Source organism: Phoenix dactylifera, chromosome 3, assembly GCF_051530095.1.
Source record: "Phoenix dactylifera cultivar Ajwa chromosome 3, Ajwa_hap1_PhDact_Kaust_v1.1, whole genome shotgun sequence".
NCBI classification, from domain to species: domain Eukaryota; kingdom Viridiplantae; phylum Streptophyta; class Magnoliopsida; order Arecales; family Arecaceae; genus Phoenix; species Phoenix dactylifera.
In genome coordinates, this window is record NC_143192.1 from 44,367,744 (window position 1) to 44,387,566 (window position 19,823).

Genomic DNA, 19,823 nt, shown 5'->3' on the forward strand with positions numbered 1-19,823 from the left:
TTGTTTAATCTACTATCCATCTTTGCAAGGAACAGATATATTCATTAAATGAACCTAGAGATAAGCACAGCACTTGCACTGAAGCACAGAAATCATTAAATATTTCAAAATTCAATAGATGTTGGAACAACTTCTGTATCCAGAAATCCACCTAAGATGCACAATGTCATGCATAAGATTGACATAATCAGGGAAGAATCATATACATTTAGGTCTTCGATTGAGACATAGATTTGATAGAAACTCATCCTATATTATACTCAACTTGTTCACCCCAAAGGACTCAAGAATATTTCCACATATGACTAAGATTGCAGCACTAAATGCAGCCAAAAACATCACATGCGCTAGCTAAATAAATTTTGATAATTGTCCTTAGACAAACTCTCAGCTTGTTCACCCAGAAGGGCTTACGATTTTTTCACGTATAACTAGGATTGCACCACTAAATGCAACCGAAAACTTCAAATGAGCAAGCAAAATCAATTCTGACAACTGTCATTAGACAAACTCAGCTCGAAAATCTAATGTTGTCTCCATAAAATAGTTGTAAAAAGAATATAGTTAAATTGTGCATACACAAAGTATTATACCTTGCCATGGAAAGAAAAAAATTGTATAAACAGAGACAGAAAAATGTAGATAAAACAATACAAAGAGTACAATAATGCAGGGATAACATGTGTCTGCATACAGCATACCTGAGGACTGTTCCAATTCAGTTGAACAGCCTTCTCATAGTTTTTTGTTGCCTGCAACAGCAAATTTGGATGTCAGTTGTGAAATTGAATGATTATGATTTCATACACCTAAGAAGTATCCTTGGAATAGATGTATCAGGCTGAACAACAATGAAGAATAGACAAATAGTTACCAAAGTAATGCCATAATATTATTAACTTGAATAGTAGTCATCATCTCAGAGCATAATAATGAGTCAACTGGATACATAATAAAAATCACAACATCTGACCAGATGATCTGAACCATGAATGTCCAAGAAACTTACTATATGTTAACTGCCACAGATTTTGAGCAAGGATCTAAGGAACATTCCACATCAAACTGCATTTATTAATATATATCGTTCTGATAACATTATGCTTTCCTTATCATATTTTGAGCAGGATCTCTATCAAGTCATGGACAAAAGCTGCATATTGCTAACTTTAATGGAAAACTGTGGTCTTATCAGTTCTTAATCCATTTGCAGCAAGAAATTACAAAAAAAAAAAAAAACTCTGGGTCATTGTATTCTATAAATAGATTTACAAATAATATCATCAAGAAAGATGACTGTCATATTGTATTTAAACATGACAAAATGATATTTTGTGAAATTAGAAAGGCAATAAGAGTAAGATTTGTCTGTGAGGAAAGCAACCAAATGACGCCATTACCAAAATTATGATGAATTAATGGGCACCATGATCATGTTATACCATAGGATCATATACACCATGAGCTTGGAACTTGTTTACCATCAGCAATTAAATCATCAAAACACTAAGGACAAATTTAAAATGTCAATAAGTTTCAACCTGTTTCCACAGTTCTTCAGCTTCCTTGGTGCGACCACGCATTTTAGCCCTATCAGAGATAGCAATAGCCCAGTTGTAATATGCCTAATGAAAAGAAGAATGATTTGTTAGAGAATGAAAAGCAGGTGAGCAACTGTATAGATCATATGCAATTGTCAGCACACAAAGAAATGTAAACTAAGAAATAGGGCTCCAATCATCCATCCAGATCTATGCTTGTTTTGAATTTAATAGCACAGTAAAACCAATGATTGTACCATTAGCAGAATAGAACTCAAAAGGCAACAAGCTATTTTAGTAGGTTAAGATACTACACAGATAAGCTCAAACTGGACACTAACATGCATGGACGGGGGATCATAAGAGGAACCTAACTTGCATGAGATGATAATTTCTCCCTAACAATACATCCAAGCACGGTATGTCAAACCGGGCCGAACTGCCGGTTCAGGCAATACTAAACCGACCCGATGCGAAACTGGGGCGGTTTGCTATTTAAATTCAGTTCCAACCCCTTTCGGGCTGGAACCGGCCAATTTGATGCCGACTCGGTGCAAACCAGTCGGTTCGCACAGAGTCAAGCCACACTGTGGCATTATTGGCACCACTGTAGCAATAATGTCACAATGGCCGCAAGATGCCTTTAAAATTCCTTTTCAGTGGCATTAGGAAAGCACGAGAAGGTTTTCCTAACGAAATTTGACACAGGCTTTGTCGCTTCCCCTTTCCAAAAAATTCACAAACAACACCGATTCAGGCTATCAGAAGAAAGAGCCAAGATTAAAGAAGGCGTGCTTCCTCTTCTCTATCTCCTTCATTTCTTTTTTTGGAGGGAGGCTTGAAAAATAGCTCAAAAATTATAAAATAAGAGAAGATCATGCCAAATTTTTCGATTTGAGCTCAATTTTTTTATATGTTGTAGACCTATGAATGATATACATGTTGACATAAAAAATTTAATTTTTAAATTATAAATGCTTTTAAAAATCAAAAATATATTTTTGGACTAAAAAAGGATAATTTTTTTAAAAAAAATATAAAATCAGAAACATATTTAGGGGCATGCAAGCTACTTTCTATAAAAATTTGGTGTCTATTTATTCAAGTTTTGATGCGATTATGCGCACAGCAGCCTCAGCCTAAATTTTAAAAAAATTAAGAAATGCATAGCCTTTATGCAAGTTCGAGGGCCTAGAAAAATATATGGAGCATCCATTGTTGGGTTCTACATAAATTTGAGCTGAAATTAATTTTTTAAATATTGATATTTAAAAAATAATTTAAAATAAAAAATAATTTAAAATATATAATTAATACCAAAAATTATGAAAAAGTAGTAGTACATATTACATAATTTAGAAATAATTTCTGAGGTAGAAATCATATTTTTCTCAATTTATGATATATAAATATATTTTTTAAATTAAAAATTATTAAAAATACATAAATAAAAAATATGAAAAATTAGGGTTATGTATTAGATAAATTGGATGTATTTTTTGAGGTAAAAAAACTATTGTCGTCGTATTAATATTTTGTTAATTTTAAATAATTGATAAACTAGCGTACTTGATAAACCTACAGGAATGGAGCCATCAAGGAAGGACCAAGAGCATGATATTGGTTGCGAGCATGGACAAATGCACTCGGGCCGACACCATTGGCAGTGCAATTGGTGCAATACAGAATTCAAAGGAGGAAGGGTAACCAGGTTGAAGCAGCACTTAGCTAGTAGTTACTTCAATGTATCTGTGTCAGAAATGCCTATAAGAGGTTCGACAACTAATGAAGAAACACTTCGCTGATTTCAAAGCAGCGAAAGAGAGGGTTGCCAAGAAGAAGAAAGTGGAGGTGCACAGTTGAGCGGCAGAATCATCTTCCTATCACTCTAGAAAGTCAAAGGAGGCATAGATTCAGGTTGCCATGCAGGCGAGCCTAGATAATCAGTGGCAACTAGATGAGGTGGCCAGGCATAGGGCTCGATTTGGGCCTTTGTACTATGAGTCGAGCTTCGGTTCTGCAAGCAACAAGGCAGATCCAAAGTTCAGGAGGACTTTCTCAGCCAAGGAAGGAGGCCATCAGCAGAGGTGGTAGCCGAATTGAACCTATGCTGGGAGCTTTTGGTAGCAAAAAAAATCATCCAGAAAGACTCCACCAGTAACAACAATCCATGATTTAGATTCACATGTCTTTCCCAGCAGAGATTCGAAACAGCAGAGGGTTGACTCAATGTTGAAAAAGAATAAGAAAAAGGATGTAGCAAGCTACAGGATCATGATTCCACTTTAGCCATATCTCAGCGAATGTGGCAAACAATACGTCCTACAGATATGTCATTTCCGCCATATAGATTGTTGGGCCCGGTGTAAATCCTCTAGGCCTGAAGGACATTTACTGTGAGATTCTTAACAGTAATAAGCAGCTAAAGAAATAGATTGCCTTCTATAAGAGCAAGTAGCCCACATATGGACTAACTATGATGTGTGATGATTGGACCGGTCCTACCAGGCGGAGCATCAACTTTCTGATATACTGCAATACAAAGACTTTCTTCCACAGGTCGGTTGATACTTATAATCAGGTGCACGACGCCACGTATATCCTCAAACTTATGAAGGAGATGATTGATCAGGTAGGAGAGGAGAATGTCGTACAGGTCATCATTGATAATGAGCCACAATATAAGGCCGTCGAAGAGATGGAGCAGCGGCCATATATTTTCTACACCTCATGTGCTGCACATTGTATCGATCTCATGTTGATGGACTTGCGAACTTTCGTAGGGTGCAGCAGACAATGAAGACAGCCCAAGCTATCACCAAGTATATTTATAACCATACCTGGGTCCTTTCACTGATGAGAAGGTATGCAGAGGAAGAGATTTTGAGACCAGAAGTCACACGATTTGCTACCAACTACATTGCACTTGATAGCCTTCTTGAGAAGAAAGCATCCCTACGTCAGATGTTTGTCAGTCTCAAGTGGCAGAAAAGTAGATATGCCCCACACGACACTGAAGAGAGTAGTGTTGAAGACTTGGTGACGCGGTAGACATTCTGGTAGTGGATCATTGCGATAGTAAAGGCTATCAGACCATTGTATGAAGTGCTTCGGACCGTAGATAGCGAGAGATACCCCCAGATGGACTTTCTGTATCACATGATGGAGAGGGCAAAGGTTCAGATCATAGAGGCAGATCCAGCCCATGCCCAGAAATACACCAGCATCATTGAGCAGCAGCGGAACTACCAAATGGGTAGAAACTTGCATCTAAAAGGTAAGCAAAAATATTAAAAATTAGACTGCTCATGTACTTATAGAATTTTACTAAGACAATCTCTATGTGTAGCATACTACTTGAATCCTCAATTTTCGTGCAGTGTAACTAGAATTGGTATGGATGACGAACCTCTGGCCGCTCTAAGTAATGTTATTTACAAGATGGAGCCTGATCGAGAAGTTGCAGCCCTATGTCTAAAAGAGATAACTTTAGTGACATGTGTAAGTTAGCCGGTATCTTCTATTATTAACATAGTACAATACAATTTTTTTTTATAGACCAAATTATTTAGATAGGACAGTGACAGCTTTGGACAGCGAGCAGCTGTCGTAATTAAGAAAAGTATGAATCAAGATATGTTACACATCAGGAGGCCATTTATCTGGCATTAGATGGTTACTTATATGGTACTATTTTATATCTATTTTTCTTCAATGTGTTTATTGCTGAATGGTGAATTCATTTTGGGTTGCTCGCGAAAAATTTTAAACGGGTAGCTATCCAAATCCTCTCCTAGACGGTCTCCTCGAATGGTTGTGAGCGCAACTGGTCCACCTTCGTCCTTATCCACAGCAGGCAAAACGAACCGTTTGACACAGAAGCGCCTCAACGACCTTGTATATATTCACTATAATCTGAGATTGAGGCTAAAGTACATTCAGAAAAAAGTGGAGCTCAAGTATACAGATCCGATCCATAGTGCTTTTATTAATGATGAGAATGATCCTATAATCGGATGGCTTGTGGGCCAGCAGCAGGAGTCGAAGCTTGACGAGCCAGGATCGCCTCCACGACCGGCCAGTTTCGTAGCTAGCGAGGCTAGGATCGATGCAGAACAATTGGCTAAGCGCAATATTCCACGCATTCCTACAGCTGATCAGCCACAACCACAGCCATACGAGAGCCAGTCAGCACATGACTCCTTGTCCGAGATATCCTCTCAAAGATATGATCGAGAGATGCTTAGATGAAGCCACTGCGCTACCCGATCGACTCAGTCAGCAGGACGACATAGCTAGACAGAAAGGGGCACAAGGGTAAAAAGGGAACCGCCCAGCATACTAAAAAAGAAAAACTAAAAACATCTACAACCCCAATAAAGAGTGTCGAGAAGTCCTGGAGTAGCAGCGATGATAGTTCTAGTGCTCATGGATCTGCTGGCCATGGAAGAAGTGGAGGACAGAAGACCATTATTTATAAGACAACCGCAGGATTGTCTTTGATACACTGATGAGTTCCAGTTTATGCATGCTACACAGGATAAGGAACATGGTGCACGATTTGGTAGAGCCTTTGAGAATACAATTGCATATAGAAGACCGGCTCCTCGAGGTCATTCAGAAGGATACGATGCAGCTGCAAATGACCTCGTACATGGAGTAGGATCCATAGGCGTATTACGTTCCGAGTCGTATACTGGATCCTATTATTCGCAGGCACAAGCAGCCTATGACCCATACGGATATGGATATGGATATAGTGTATGAGGCATCTTTCGGTAGCTACTATCCTGCATAGCTCGGAGCATCTTACGGATCGAATTTTGTTGCTGGTATATTCGAATGGCCCCTCGGGATGAACGTACAAGACTACACCGCCACTTAGTTAGAGGGGTGGGTTGATATGCCTCCTGACTATGCTTATAATCCGGATATCTACGAGAGTCATCGCCACTCAACCCAATTTTAAATATCGATATGTATGTTATACTTTAAATGCATAAAAATAATTGTCTTATTTTATATTTTTTACATTGCTACTTAAATTAAGGATATTTTATATTGTTTTTTGTAGCATGCAATATCTCGCTAAATATTTTATGATTTGTATAATTTGAAAACAATAAAATGCATCATTAGTTAAACCGAGATCATAGAAACATCAAAAAATAACCAGAAAACACCAAAAAAACAACAAATTACACTTAAAATCATTAAAAAAACTTCAAAAAGACTTATTACCAATTGAATATTTTTGAAAAAAAATTGGTCGTGCTTACGGTAACGAATCAGTACCGGGATCCGTACCGATCACGGTACCAAACTGGCCCAACCGCCAACCGATACGAGGTGGTCCTTGCATCTAAGTATATTAAAAGGACTACAACAATGAAAAATTTTATTCTTGCTCCGAAAATTTCATATTCTAAATGAAAGACTCCTTATGTAAGAGCTCTTGAGCTGTAGATAGAAACACAACCCTCTAATAAAGAGAGATAGTTCAGCAAAAGCATGAATAAACCTGTCTCGAGAAACAAGTATATAGGAAATTGCAAGCAAAGATATCCTCCAAATTAGCAGTCAGCTAATATACATACAAGATAGGGGATTATCTGGGTTGATGCTGGATTTAGGTTGTTAGCATTAGGAAATTAATAAAACTCATTATAACTACTAAACATGTGTCATAGCTCCATCATACATCTATAACATCCCATAGTAAACTTTTTCCACCTTCTACTTAAAGACCATTGAATACCTGTCATGGTAATCAATCACATGTTTTCTTCAAGCGGAATGAAACCCATGCACATTCCTTTCTTTTTACAGAGCCTTTCCATTATTTCTCTAAACAGGATGTCACTAAAAGCGTATGTATGAGAAAGCACAGTCTAAGTCACTCATGAACTCAAACTATAATGACTTTAAGATGCCAGAGATGTGTAGGATTTCAATGTAAAATGTTTATCATGGTCAGTGTGTATACTTACATACAGGAACAGCTTTAATATTTTTTTTTACTTTTTAAATGACCATGATATATGAAAGTTGAATGGTGCAAGCTGGAGTTGCAATTTATGCTAATTAATAATAAATATACTTCTATTGCAACAACATCTTGAATCAGAACAAGACAAGACAATTATTCTCAAAGAAACTTGAATATATAATCTGCAATTGAAACGAAGAAAAAAACAACTCAGACAAATTCTTTGAAATGTCACTAGAATAATTAAATGAACCGAAAAACTTACATCATGAAGTGTAGGGAAAAGTCTTGTAGCTTCTTCATACTTTTTACAAGCCTCCTCAAGTAAAGAATCTTTAGAAGGAGAACTAGAATCCGGATCCACATTGTCTGCACTCTCCTGCATTGATATAAAATGACAAATAAACAGTAGTCGCAGAATGCATTTATTTTAAAAAATTAGAATGCATTCATCATTTTATTCTCATCTTGGCAACTGCTAATAATAACAATGGCACTAACAGAAAAAGCTAAGTGACATAGGGTTTCTCATTTAAAGTTAATGGTGCAGAGATTTGCTCCGAGCAACATTCTTCCCATATCATATTAATCTTTTATAACTATATACCAGTTGCTAGTAACAGTTTTACTATCCATTCATGTTTGTGCTTTATTTGTAATAAATTCTGGAATATTAAATAGTAAAAAAACTGGTGATTTCTGTGATATTAGAAATATATACTTGATGATAGCTCCACGAAAGCCCGTAAGAAGACAGCAACAATGTTATGTAAACCAAAATCCCACATAGAAACAAACTGCACTATAAGACCCAACCATATCCACTTGAAATGACAGGGAATTTTTAAGTTAAATAGACAGATTTTCAGAGCCCAAGAGCAAAAAATGAAGGTTTGTCAATCGAAAATTGTAGAGTACCAAAGAGAATATATAAACGCACAGTGTAACTAGGCTTACCCATACATTTGCTTGTATCTCGGGTTTCACTGATACAGACAATCATCTGTTTATTAGTATCTCAATATTCAGATTTCCTAGGTTATTATAATTTAATCATCTTGCTTTGCCATCCACTATCAAAGAAAACAAAAAGTCCAAACATAGAACACGATGATCTCGATATCATATAGCTCAGAAATCGTTAGTAAAAGGAAGCTTAAAATTGGCATTTTCAGTAGGTATTATATATATTTATAATACAAGAGCTTCTTGAAAGAAACTGATCTGATCACCCCACAACTGAATGACTAAAGATAGCTTGAGAAATCCATTCGATTATAGAATGAAATTGGTGGCATATGAAGCAACTATTGACATGCCAATTTTTTCAAATAATTGTGAGAAAAATGACTTGAGAGATTGAATAGCACATAAGTGTATGCTCATGAACTAGATAGTAGCGACTCATCTTGCTGATACTTGTTAATCAATATATTTTTCATTAGCATGTTCAACCAAAGTTAGAAGTTGCATCTTATGAAAGATCATACAAGAATTCTTTGATTAATGAGGAGATACAAGAGATTTCTATGTGTCCATACATCATATAAAATACGTCCTGCGTGCTAGTTTTTTGATATCTGTAGAATAGATAAAGTTCGCATGCTTCATACCCACTTTTAACTTCAATGCCTACAAATGCCAAAACAGTTGCATAGTTAAATAGATACATGTACATGTTCTGACAAACTTTTTTTAACATGTCATAAGCAAGTAGGTTATTAAATGGGCTAACATGGGACAAGGCTTAACAGTTATGTTTATAGCCATGGTTATGCATGTAAGAAGAACAGCATATGTGTGCTTTGCTCAGTCATGTCATTTCCTATCATGAGATATCCAAGAATACTTCAAATACCACAAGTGGAACCTACAAATACTACTAGTGTTATGCATTTATCATTTATTACTGAAACCTATAAGCACTGAAATGGAGAATTTAAGCAAACAGAAGTTCAGAACCATACCTGTAGTACTAGCGCCCAATTGTAGAATGCGTCATGGTCTTCTGGATTTCTTTCAATGGAACTAGCATACCTAGCAAAAAGGGAATAGATAAGAAACTAACTTCAAGCATCAAAATGAACATCAGATTTAAGACAAGACAAGGTGCTTTTTAAAATTTGGTACAGCTAGACCATGATGAGAACTAAAGTTGGGACATCTAAGTAGAGGAATTCCTTTAGAAGTGTGCTGGACGCTAGAACTTCAACGACAAAATGATAGCATAATAACAAAATATACCTTTTAGCAGCAAAAGTAAGAATTCGCTGGCGAGAGCGACCTTCCTCATCCACCCCAGTAACATTGTTGATCAAGTCCATGGCAACATCATTCTGGCCCATATAATGTTGTTGCAAACCATCTTGGCTGAAATGGAACAAAAATGGAGGTTAGCAGAAATGAAGTTTATTCCCTTTTACAAGGGAAAATATCAAAAAATTGTGACTTCTTTTCTGTTGAAGTAAATTGGTGCATCACATGAGGCAAACGCTAATTTTCATGCATAGGAAGGAAAAAACACAGGATGAAGTAATTCTCTAAGACCATGGACACATGTTCATGAACATGATAAAGAGGATAACCTTATACAATTAGGTGAAAGATTTAAGAAGCCTGACCTGGAAAAAATCGCATTTAGCAAGGTCACCTTGGAAGGTATACAGCTGTCATGGAAATTGCACTTAATGGAGGTGCATGTTTCTACACATAATGGATGATAAAAGTACAAGAAACTTTTAACAGAAAGTTGACAGGTGAAGAATGAAAAAAAAAATGGATTTGCATCATTTATTAGCAAAAAAGCACTCTCCTATTAAAGGAAAACACAAGAGTTCAAACACCTCTAACCTGGTGGCACTGATAAACTCACTCAACATGGGATGTGCTAACTGGAAATTTGGTCATTTATGATAGTAATGCAATCGATGTTATTTATAGATTGTTTACCAAGAAGATGGCCTTGCATGCTACAAAAATATATCAACTGTTACCCGATCCATGTGATTTGAGTAGAAGATCAGTTGTCAAAAGCAAAACTTCAGAGGCAAGTGAAGAAGGTTAGATCATGTTGTTTTCTGATAGTTTCTGGGGCTTAGACCTCAACTTTTTGTATGACTTAAGAAAGCATCACATGCATCTCTAAGTATGAAAGACAGCAATTATCAGCTGAACCTCTATGTTCCATGATATGCTTGCATCCTAACAACATGGTGCATCAATACAAGATGGATCAGTCTTTATACAAGGCATGCATAAACACATGGAAAATAAGAAGACACTCAAAAAGATCAAGAGTCTTAACGCAAAAGCTAAGGTTATGTCTTAACGCAAAAGCTAAGAAGACACATGCATGCAGGAACTAGACTTGAGCGAACCTGAATTATAAGGTTCAAGAAGCACGCCGACAGCACACAAGGATATCATCTCGAGTGATGTGACAGATCATGACTTCCACACCAATTGACAGCAAATGAAATAAGAAGTTATACAAGGTTATCATTTTGATTACTGTGGCAGATTCACGACTTCCTGGACTAATTGGCAGCAAATGGAACTAGAAGTCATTGCCTTAAAAAGAACAAACGGACAGTTCCCAATTGTAGTGGAAAAACCAGCAAAGATGATCATTGAAACTTTAAGTAAATTTAATCAAGAACTGATACATTTTTGCCTTCCATTTACCGGCATAGTTCATTACTCAGGATAAAAGTTGACTTCGATATTGTCCAATACTGATCCAAAGTGAGATCATTTCTCTCAAAGATCACCAGCTAAGCACCAATTCAAAGCTCGGTAATCCATAAATTGTCTCAAAACAAATTATATATCAACGAGATCGACCTTCCCGAGCTTCACAAGCTAAGAAAGTAAATGAGAAACGGGAAAAAGACCAACCTGTACGAAGAGCTCGCCGCAGTACTCTCCCCCCTCGCATCTCCGCCGTTGGATCCAGATCTCTCCTTCTCCCCGGCCCCCTTCTCCTCCTCCTTCAGCTCGTTCAGGAGCTCCCTCATCGTAAGCGTTCGGCTCCCCTCGCTGTTCAAGGAATGGGCTTCGCCGGCCGGCGGCCGCTCTTTTGCCGCTTCTTCGGACGCGATTGCGCGCTCCGTGACCTCCGCCGCGGGCTCGATCCCGCTCTCCTTGGCTTCCGCCTCGGTTCCGTTCGGGAGCTCTGGGGACTCACCGGTCTTGGAAGCGGTCTCCTCCATGGCCAAGATCGGACAACTGGGGGTTTCTTCTGTGGATCAGACGAAGGAGATCTAACTGCAGCGAGGAGACTATGGATTCTTTTCTTTTTTTTTCCTCCTCGTACTAAAGGGACGGCGACGCACCCCAGGGCATCGCGGGATTATAATAATCGCCTCAGCGAGATGAACCCAGATGCGGATCCGAAACTGAAGGCTGATAAAACGGTGAGTATAGGGAAGCAAATTTGGCTGCGCAGAGAACAACTGGACGTACGGATGGGCCGAGAAATAAGGCAAAGATCACAAAGATGTATCCATAGATAGGAGTATGACATGGACATGGATTTTAATATAGAGAAATACAAAATTCTGGGTAAGTTTAAGTTGTTTAGAAGAAAATTCTGGGTAACTTTAAGTTGTTTAGCTTTGGCAGAAAAAGATCCCAGCCGGTTTGTTTGGCTTGGTTTATATATTTTTTTTAATCCAGCTTGGTATCGGAGAAGCTTGAATCTGAAAAAAATCAGTTGGGTCTCAATTTGAATTCTTTAAAAACTAATTCCAACCAAAGAGACCTGACCCCATACATTTTTTTACATTTTCTCGTATATATAAATGAAATTTTTTATGTTTAAATTTAGTCCAAACCATTTGAGTCTAGTCCATTGAAATCCAGCACAAAAACATGTATAATTATATTTATATACGAATGTATGTTTTTAGATTCAATTTTTGTCGATGCACATTTACAAATTTATATTGCAGACATGTATGTATATTGACATGCACTAAAGTAAAGATTCTCAGATTGAAAATCCTAATTTAAAATATATTAACAGAAACAGCAAACTGAATGGTTTATTGCTTACCATTTGGTTTTAGTGAAGAGTATCATATTCACGGTGCATCCGTGGGCCATCAAAAAAAGCTCATTATTAGCTCAGATATCTAACGGAAAGAATGATAATAGAGGTTGATTGAGCATCATAACAAAGACAAGAACGATATAAAAACCACCTTATAAATCACAATATTTGACAAACAAAGCAAACAAAAAAGTTAGAAATAAAAACGGCATGTGGAGTTGAGTAACACATAAGGCTCATCTGACCCCAGTTACCAGAAACCTCATGCAGTCTCTGATGAGATATAATAGTAGCCTACACAACAACAGGCCTTCCAAATTAAAATGAATATATTCTTCACATTTTATTTCCATATTTCTCAAATATTTGGAAATTATTTTACAAAATAATTGGTAATTCTTGAATTTAAAATAATAAAATAGTTTATGTTTTCATCTTAAATAGCCATGAACAACATGTGTCAAATAATTACTCAAACAAATAATCTCCATTGATAAGCAATCCTACAAGATACAAACAAGTTGTATAGAAATTTATGCAACAGGCCTTTAGACACTATTTTGAGAGTAACAGGAATACAATCCAAGCGTCAGAAGCGTAAAAGCAAACAGGCAAAGCAAATTACCACTAAACTCTGTAGAGACCAAAGGGAAAGTGCGGGAAAAAAAAGAATGAAGGAAAAAGGAATACCATTATACAGAGAAGACCAAAATCCCTGTTAAAAGTGAAGAAAATAACTCAAATAGTTTCCTTGGAAGGGAGCAGATTCACCCTAGCACCCATCTCTCAGCAGCCTCCAAATGCTATGAATTCTTTGGGAAACCACAGGAACAACTCATAATAAGAAATTATAAGCACTTGATCCAGCATTTTTTTTTTGTCTGTGATTCTCTGAAATGGCTGCGAACGGTTTCCTACAGAGCAGCAGACCATCCAACAAGATCGCCTCGCCATTATAAATACTCATTTTCTGCTCCACAATGCAGCACAAACCCTCCTCCAGGAATCATCAGCCTCCACATACAAGAGAAAAAGAAATAAGGAGGAATAAAAGAGATAGAAGCAAAATGTCACTACTATTACCCACCTGGAAGAACAAGAACATGAACCGGAACAAGAAAGTGAAGGACCCCGCGATAATGAAAAGAGGCTTAGAGGAATTCTTGAATCAAAAGGACCCAAAGATTCCCTTCCTCTTCCCCATCTAACAATGGATGCATGTTAGTTGCCGGTTGTCATGGGGTGATGCTTACCCAAGATGCCCCAATTCTCAGAGTACTCCCACGACAGGACATAACCATCACGCCACTGATCCACAAGCCATCATGCTGCCTTCAGGAATACACAGACGAAATTCACATGACACGACCATGCAATACCATTGCTATGCATGAGGCTCAAGTAAATCCATCTCTAATAGCACTTAGCCGAACTGCCAAGCTGACATGCCCCACAGCCCCATAAAGCTACGGTTGATCGTGCACGCTCGAGCCTTCCCAGGTTCCGCTATCCAAGCTTCCCCACAAGCTCTTGTGCCATAATCCCGATCTTGCATCCTTCACAGACCTTCCCATCCATGGCCACATCGCTCAACAATGTTCACGGCTTGCTCGCACATCGCTACGCACTACCACAGTCCCGAAGGTCCATAGCCATACCGCCCAATATTCTTTGTCCACGGCCATACCGCCCAACATTCTATGTCCACAGCCTACTCCTACATCGTGCGCTACCTATTCATACATCATGCACTGCCATGATATTGTCATCCAGGTCTGGTCTACTCATCAAGTAAATATATTTGACTAGTTGATTCTTGCACCCAATTGTCCTCTCCTTGGTGTGACCCTTTTGGCCATTTTTGATCCTTGCCGCAGCTCCAAGGCATATAATCCGACCGATATTCCATAAGCCACACTTGTACTCCATGACTAACCAGCCAGGAATCCCCGCAAGACATCACCCTGCAATGCTCAGGAGATTTGTCTATCAAAGTTGGCCAATCCTTGTACTCCTATCACCTCTTAGCTCCACCACAAAACTCAAGAACGCCCGGACAGTTCCTCCAGGACCAACCTCTTAGAAACGGCTCCCTGCACGATGCGGCCAGCTCGTTCGACCAACATTGCTCCGAATTCCTCCACACGCAATGCGGCCAGCTTGTTCGACCAACATTGCTCCGAATTCCTCCACATGAGACCATCCGAACATGGCACCGCCTTGCCCGCAATCGTGACATGACGGACCTGCCTCCTACGAGCCCGGAGAAGTTAGGAATGCGACCAAAGCTCCGCTCCCCTCCTCGACCAAGATAAATCCTCGAGTATCCACATATATCTTGGCAGTCCACCACCATGCCAAATATCATGCTTCCTAAGCCCCCCGATATCATGCCACGGCCATGCGTGCCTTGGCTAACAATTAGTCCCCTCAAAAACCCGCCCAAGCATCCACTCAAACTCCACCCTAAGGGCTCCAAAATATCGAGGAGCATTGCAAATTTTGGCCCAATTGAAACCCTCCGCTGCACCGTGCCATGATCATGCGGGCACCCCTTGTGCTGAGCTTGCAGCTAAGTTCGTGATACGGCAGAACAACAGACTTTCCAGAGCCGCATTGCCCATTGCCAGAGAATACAACATGCAAAGAATAGGAGAAATGACCCTTATAAGTCACCCATCATCGCCTTAATACATACCCACTCACACACAAACATGGAAGACGAGGTAGAGGAGGCGCTCAAAAGAATTCTTGAATCAATAGGACCAAAAGATCCTCCCTCAGAGGAATTCTTGAAACAATACCTCTGAAAGGTTTGCACACCTCTTCCCCATCAAACAATGGTTGCAGATCTGTCACCTGCAGAACAGCAGACCTCTCAGAATTGCCTCGCCTATTCCTTCTAGAGAAGAAGACATGCAAAGAAGAGGGAAAATGAACCTTACTCACCTCAATACACGCATGCTCACACACATGGAAGAGGAGGGGGCGGCTTAGAGGAATTCTTGAATCAATAGGACCGAAAGATCCCCCCCTCTTCCTCCACATCTAACAATGATTTCAGATAGGTTACTTGCAGAATAGCAGGCCTTCCAAAGCTACCTTACCTATTGCCAGAGACAAAGACTTACAAAGAAGAGGAGAAATGACCCTTATAAGTCACCAATCATCACCTTAACATACACATTCACACATATACACGCAATGATTACAGAGTGGTTGCCTGCAGAACAGCCGGCCTTCCAGAGCTACCATACATTTTGCCACAGAATACATGCAAGGAAGAGGATAAATGACCATTGCAAGTCACCGATCATCACCTTAATACACATACATTCTCACATGCACATGCACAACAATTGCAGATTGGTTGCCTGCAGAACAAGAGTCCTTTCGGAGCTACCATACCTATTGCCACAAAAAAAAAAAGAGGCGAAATGACATAAGTCACTGATCATCACCTCAATACACACACTTTGGTACACACATCTACACAAGAAGAAGAAGAAGAAAGAGGAGGAGGAGAGGCTTGTTTACCAGCATCCAATAACCATCATTCTGAGAAGTGGAAAAAGAACTTGCTTTGTTCACAGAGATCCAAGAACTGGCTTTTTTGAGAAGTGGATGGCCCTTTATATAGCATTGCAATAAATAAATGGATTCATCACCACATTGAAATATTACCCAGATTTACCCCCAGAGGGTTCACTGCAAACTCAGAGTAAACACTGCTTTTAGATCAGGATCAGGACAGGACAGATCAGTAAGGCATGCATGGTTTAATCCAGTGCACCACTCTTGAACTTGATGTCCAGCACTATGCGTTTACAGTTTTCCATAGATTTGAAAGTAAAAGAATTTTCTCCGAAAGTTGCCACTGCATGCAAGCAAGCATTCTAAATGGTGACAAGAATCCCACATTTAAAGAATAATGTAAAGTGATTGGTTTAATATTGGATTGGGTTCGTCATTTGCTTCTACAATTTCATTGGATATCATGGAAGATTGAACATCACTTGCAAATCTCATTTATTTATTTTCAGTTGACGGGTTACATCATTTTACTATTACAGCAACAACTAACTTTGATCCATATCATTGATACTTAGAGTTATACTTGTATACATACTCTATTTTGCTACCATGTCTAAGACTTAATGTCATCAAAATTAAAAAGATTAAGAAAACTCGCAAGTCTATGAAAACTAAATAACCATCGCTCCTATCCTCCTACAGTACCACACCATATTATGTGGAACATTATACTCAAAAAATTGTGCCATAAACAATATCTCTTTAGGTTAGAAGGCATATAACAAAGGGAGCTAGGCTAAAGTCAAGATCAAGAAGATAGTACCAAATCTAGATAGCTAAACTAGCTAACCCATGCCCAGATGACATGTCACTTTATTTTTCTTTTTTGTTAATCATATTTTCACTTTAACTTTTAATAGTAGAATGCAAGCAGACGCATCTAGTACTTCCAATCAGTTGGTAATAGGAACCAGATTTGTTCTTACCTACCACGTGATAATGTTACCATCATTAGAAGATGAAGTCAGGCATGTCCATTACTTGAAAACTGGAAGAATATAACTCCATTCTTATGATTACTGAAGGCGCGTAACGAAGCAGTAGAAATTTCTGATACCTGCCAGACTATTCACATAATAAAATCATATGATGGTAAGCAACAAATGTTAGAAAATCTATAGTGAAATGTCCTGATCCTTGGGCAGCATTCAGAGAAAAAAAAAAAGAGCATCTTTAGGTTAGGATCAAATAGCACAGTCCCCTTGAGCAGTAATCATTCGGGAGTACTATATTAATGAAAGAGATGTACTACAAGATATGCCAGTACTCACAAGGTAGCTATACATACTTAAAACTATCTAGATTCTCTTACTCCACCACAAGATAACCATGGCCAAAAAGCTTTATCCTTAATTATTTCAGGCCATCTTAAAAAACCCTTTATCACCATTTGTTCCTCTTACCAGATACATTTGCCTGTCGCCACCATCTATACGAGCTCTTTTGACCACAATTCTTTTTACAGGCAGATCCTCTGTAAAGAAAATTAGTTCCATAAATAATCACATGTACAATAGAATATGAAAAATCAAACAATAAATGTCCTTGTTAATAATATGTACGTACTGCCCATGGCCTCATAGCACTCAAATATAGCAAGAAACATGTTGGAGAGAACGGGCCTATTTTTATTTTAGCAAGCAGAGTATGAAATGAACTGATAGCTAATATTTTGTAATAAACAGCACAAAATTTCTCTTGCATTAATAATATAAGCTTAAAATACAATAATAGTACAATATAGTTTACCCAATGTGGCAGTATACACCATTAAAAATACTTATGGATTGTATTCTCTATTTTAGCCAACAAGTTTTAACCTGGATACAAGGGCTGGTTGTGATAAATCAATCAGCATTTAGATTTATTATCATTTTATCATCGTGATTGATTCTGATCGCAATATTTTTCACCTTTCCATGTTAACGTAGTCAAAAACAATTTAACTTCGCATACAATCAAACACAAAATATATATATGCATGAGTGCACATGCATATGTATGTGCTGTGACTACCTTACACCATTCAATTAGAGCAAGGCAACATCCCTTGAGCTTCTAATAACAAGGTTAGGGACTGTAGGTAATAAGTTGATGGAATCTTTGAATATAAGATATCTATCTATCATACTTCAATATTGTGTGAAAACTCATATATCTAAAAATATTTAGAACTAGTAAACATGCAGACTGCAGACAAAAACAGAGGGAAAAGAATGATAAAAGGAATAAAGAAAGTAGAATTAGGAACTGCACCGGTAAACACGCAGACTGCAGACAAATTAGGCACCCAAGTCCACTATTCTACCTATGATCTTGAGAAATTTTTTTTAAAAAAAAAAAAGGTTTCAAAAAATTCAAGGTAAGTGGGTAACCTTATCTGCTATAATAGAGAAATTTCTTTGCAGCTCCCATGGCTCCTTCAATGGTGCAGAGAAACAAGATCCAATTGGTACGGCAACAAAAAATTTCCTTTTGAGGTCTCGAGGATAGTATTAATGAGTTCCCAAGTTTTGTCTTAACATTGGTTGAAGGGATACAGAGAAGATGAGAACCGTTATTCCCTTGAATGTTATAAACCCTGTGCCGAGCGTAATATATCCACTTGGAATAGTAAATCGAAAGTGAATTTGGGATCTTGAAACCCTAGTTTGCCATGAATTCTTTGGGACGACACCACTCATATTAGATATTAAAGAAACCCTAGAAAAACAAATCTTGGAAAAAAAAAATATACAAATTAGGAAAGCAAAGAAGAGGAGGCTCAGATTAACCAATCTCTGCAACTAAATCGGAACGGCTGCAAACGGTTGCCTTCAGAAGAACAACAGAAGACCATCCAAGATTGCCTCGCCGTTCAGAAACAGTCATCTTCCCACTCGACAATGTAGCAAAACCTTCATCCAAGAATCATCACAGCCTCCTCATATAAGACCGAATACCAAGAAGAAGAGCAAAAGCCAAAGAGACGAAAGAAAAGAAGAAAGAGGGAAAGACGCATAACTTCATGGCCATTATCCACCAAGACGAAGAAGAAGAAGACGAGCAGCCAACATGAGAAAGAAAACCAGATGGAGACCCAGGGTTCGAAGGCTCAGAGGGGATTCTTGATTCGATGTGACGGAAAGATCGCTCCTTCCCTTCTTCTTCTCTTTCTTCCTCGATGACCCACCCACCAAGCAATGGCTGCAGGTCGGTTGTCTGCGGAACAGCAGACCTTCCAGAGCTGCCTCGCCTATCGCTAGAGAAGAATACATGCACGCAAAGAAGAGGAGAAGAAGAAGAACCTTAGGGCTCGTTTGGTTCGCGGAAAAAGATTGGGAGGAAAGTGTGGTTACTGGAAAGTGGAAACAAGATGCCCCTTGTTGTTTCATTGAAGTTTCGATGAAAAAAAAAACGACAAAGTTGTATTCTCATAAAAATTATATATTTTATAGATTTTTTTTTTTTTTTTTGAGGAACATGAAAAAATTATATTTTCGTAAACCAAAAATTACATCATTCTTATTTTTTTTCCAAAAAAACCCTTCATAAAATATCTAATTATTATTAAGAGTATAATAAAAATTATATATAATTTTTTTAGTAAAGTGAATGGTCAACCAAATATTTAAGATCTATGAAAATCTATTACTTTTTTTATTAT

The 19,823-nt window shown here is 38.1% G+C and overlaps 1 protein-coding gene across 7 annotated transcripts in view; it reads right to left on the minus strand.

The window, feature by feature from the left end:
- The window catches only part of LOC103717375 (Tetratricopeptide repeat (TPR)-like superfamily protein), a 36,059-nt gene extending 16,522 nt beyond the window's left edge, over positions 1-19,537 (minus strand). The window contains exons 1-12 of one of the 7 annotated variants that reach the window (XM_088718592.1): positions 18,553-19,512; positions 17,581-17,651; positions 17,108-17,242; positions 16,121-16,291; positions 15,533-15,991; positions 13,671-15,442; positions 11,428-13,597; positions 9,775-9,900; positions 9,498-9,567; positions 7,796-7,909; positions 1,542-1,625; positions 702-752 (exon numbers count right to left, since the gene is read on the minus strand). In XM_088718592.1, coding sequence (XP_088574718.1) covers positions 702-752; positions 1,542-1,625; positions 7,796-7,909; positions 9,498-9,567; positions 9,775-9,900; positions 11,428-11,741 — 759 coding nt within the window. In that variant the 5' untranslated portion in view covers positions 11,742-13,597; positions 13,671-15,442; positions 15,533-15,991; ... (2 more) ...; positions 17,581-17,651; positions 18,553-19,512. Of the gene's footprint in view, positions 1-701; positions 753-1,541; positions 1,626-7,795; positions 7,910-9,497; positions 9,568-9,774; positions 9,901-11,427; positions 13,598-13,670; positions 15,443-15,532; positions 15,992-16,120; positions 16,461-17,103; positions 17,652-18,552 lie in introns of those variants that run through there. The other 6 variants (XM_088718591.1, XM_088718589.1, XM_088718593.1 and 3 more) reach the window with 6 other exon arrangements.
- Positions 19,538-19,823: the final 286 nt, after the last annotated feature.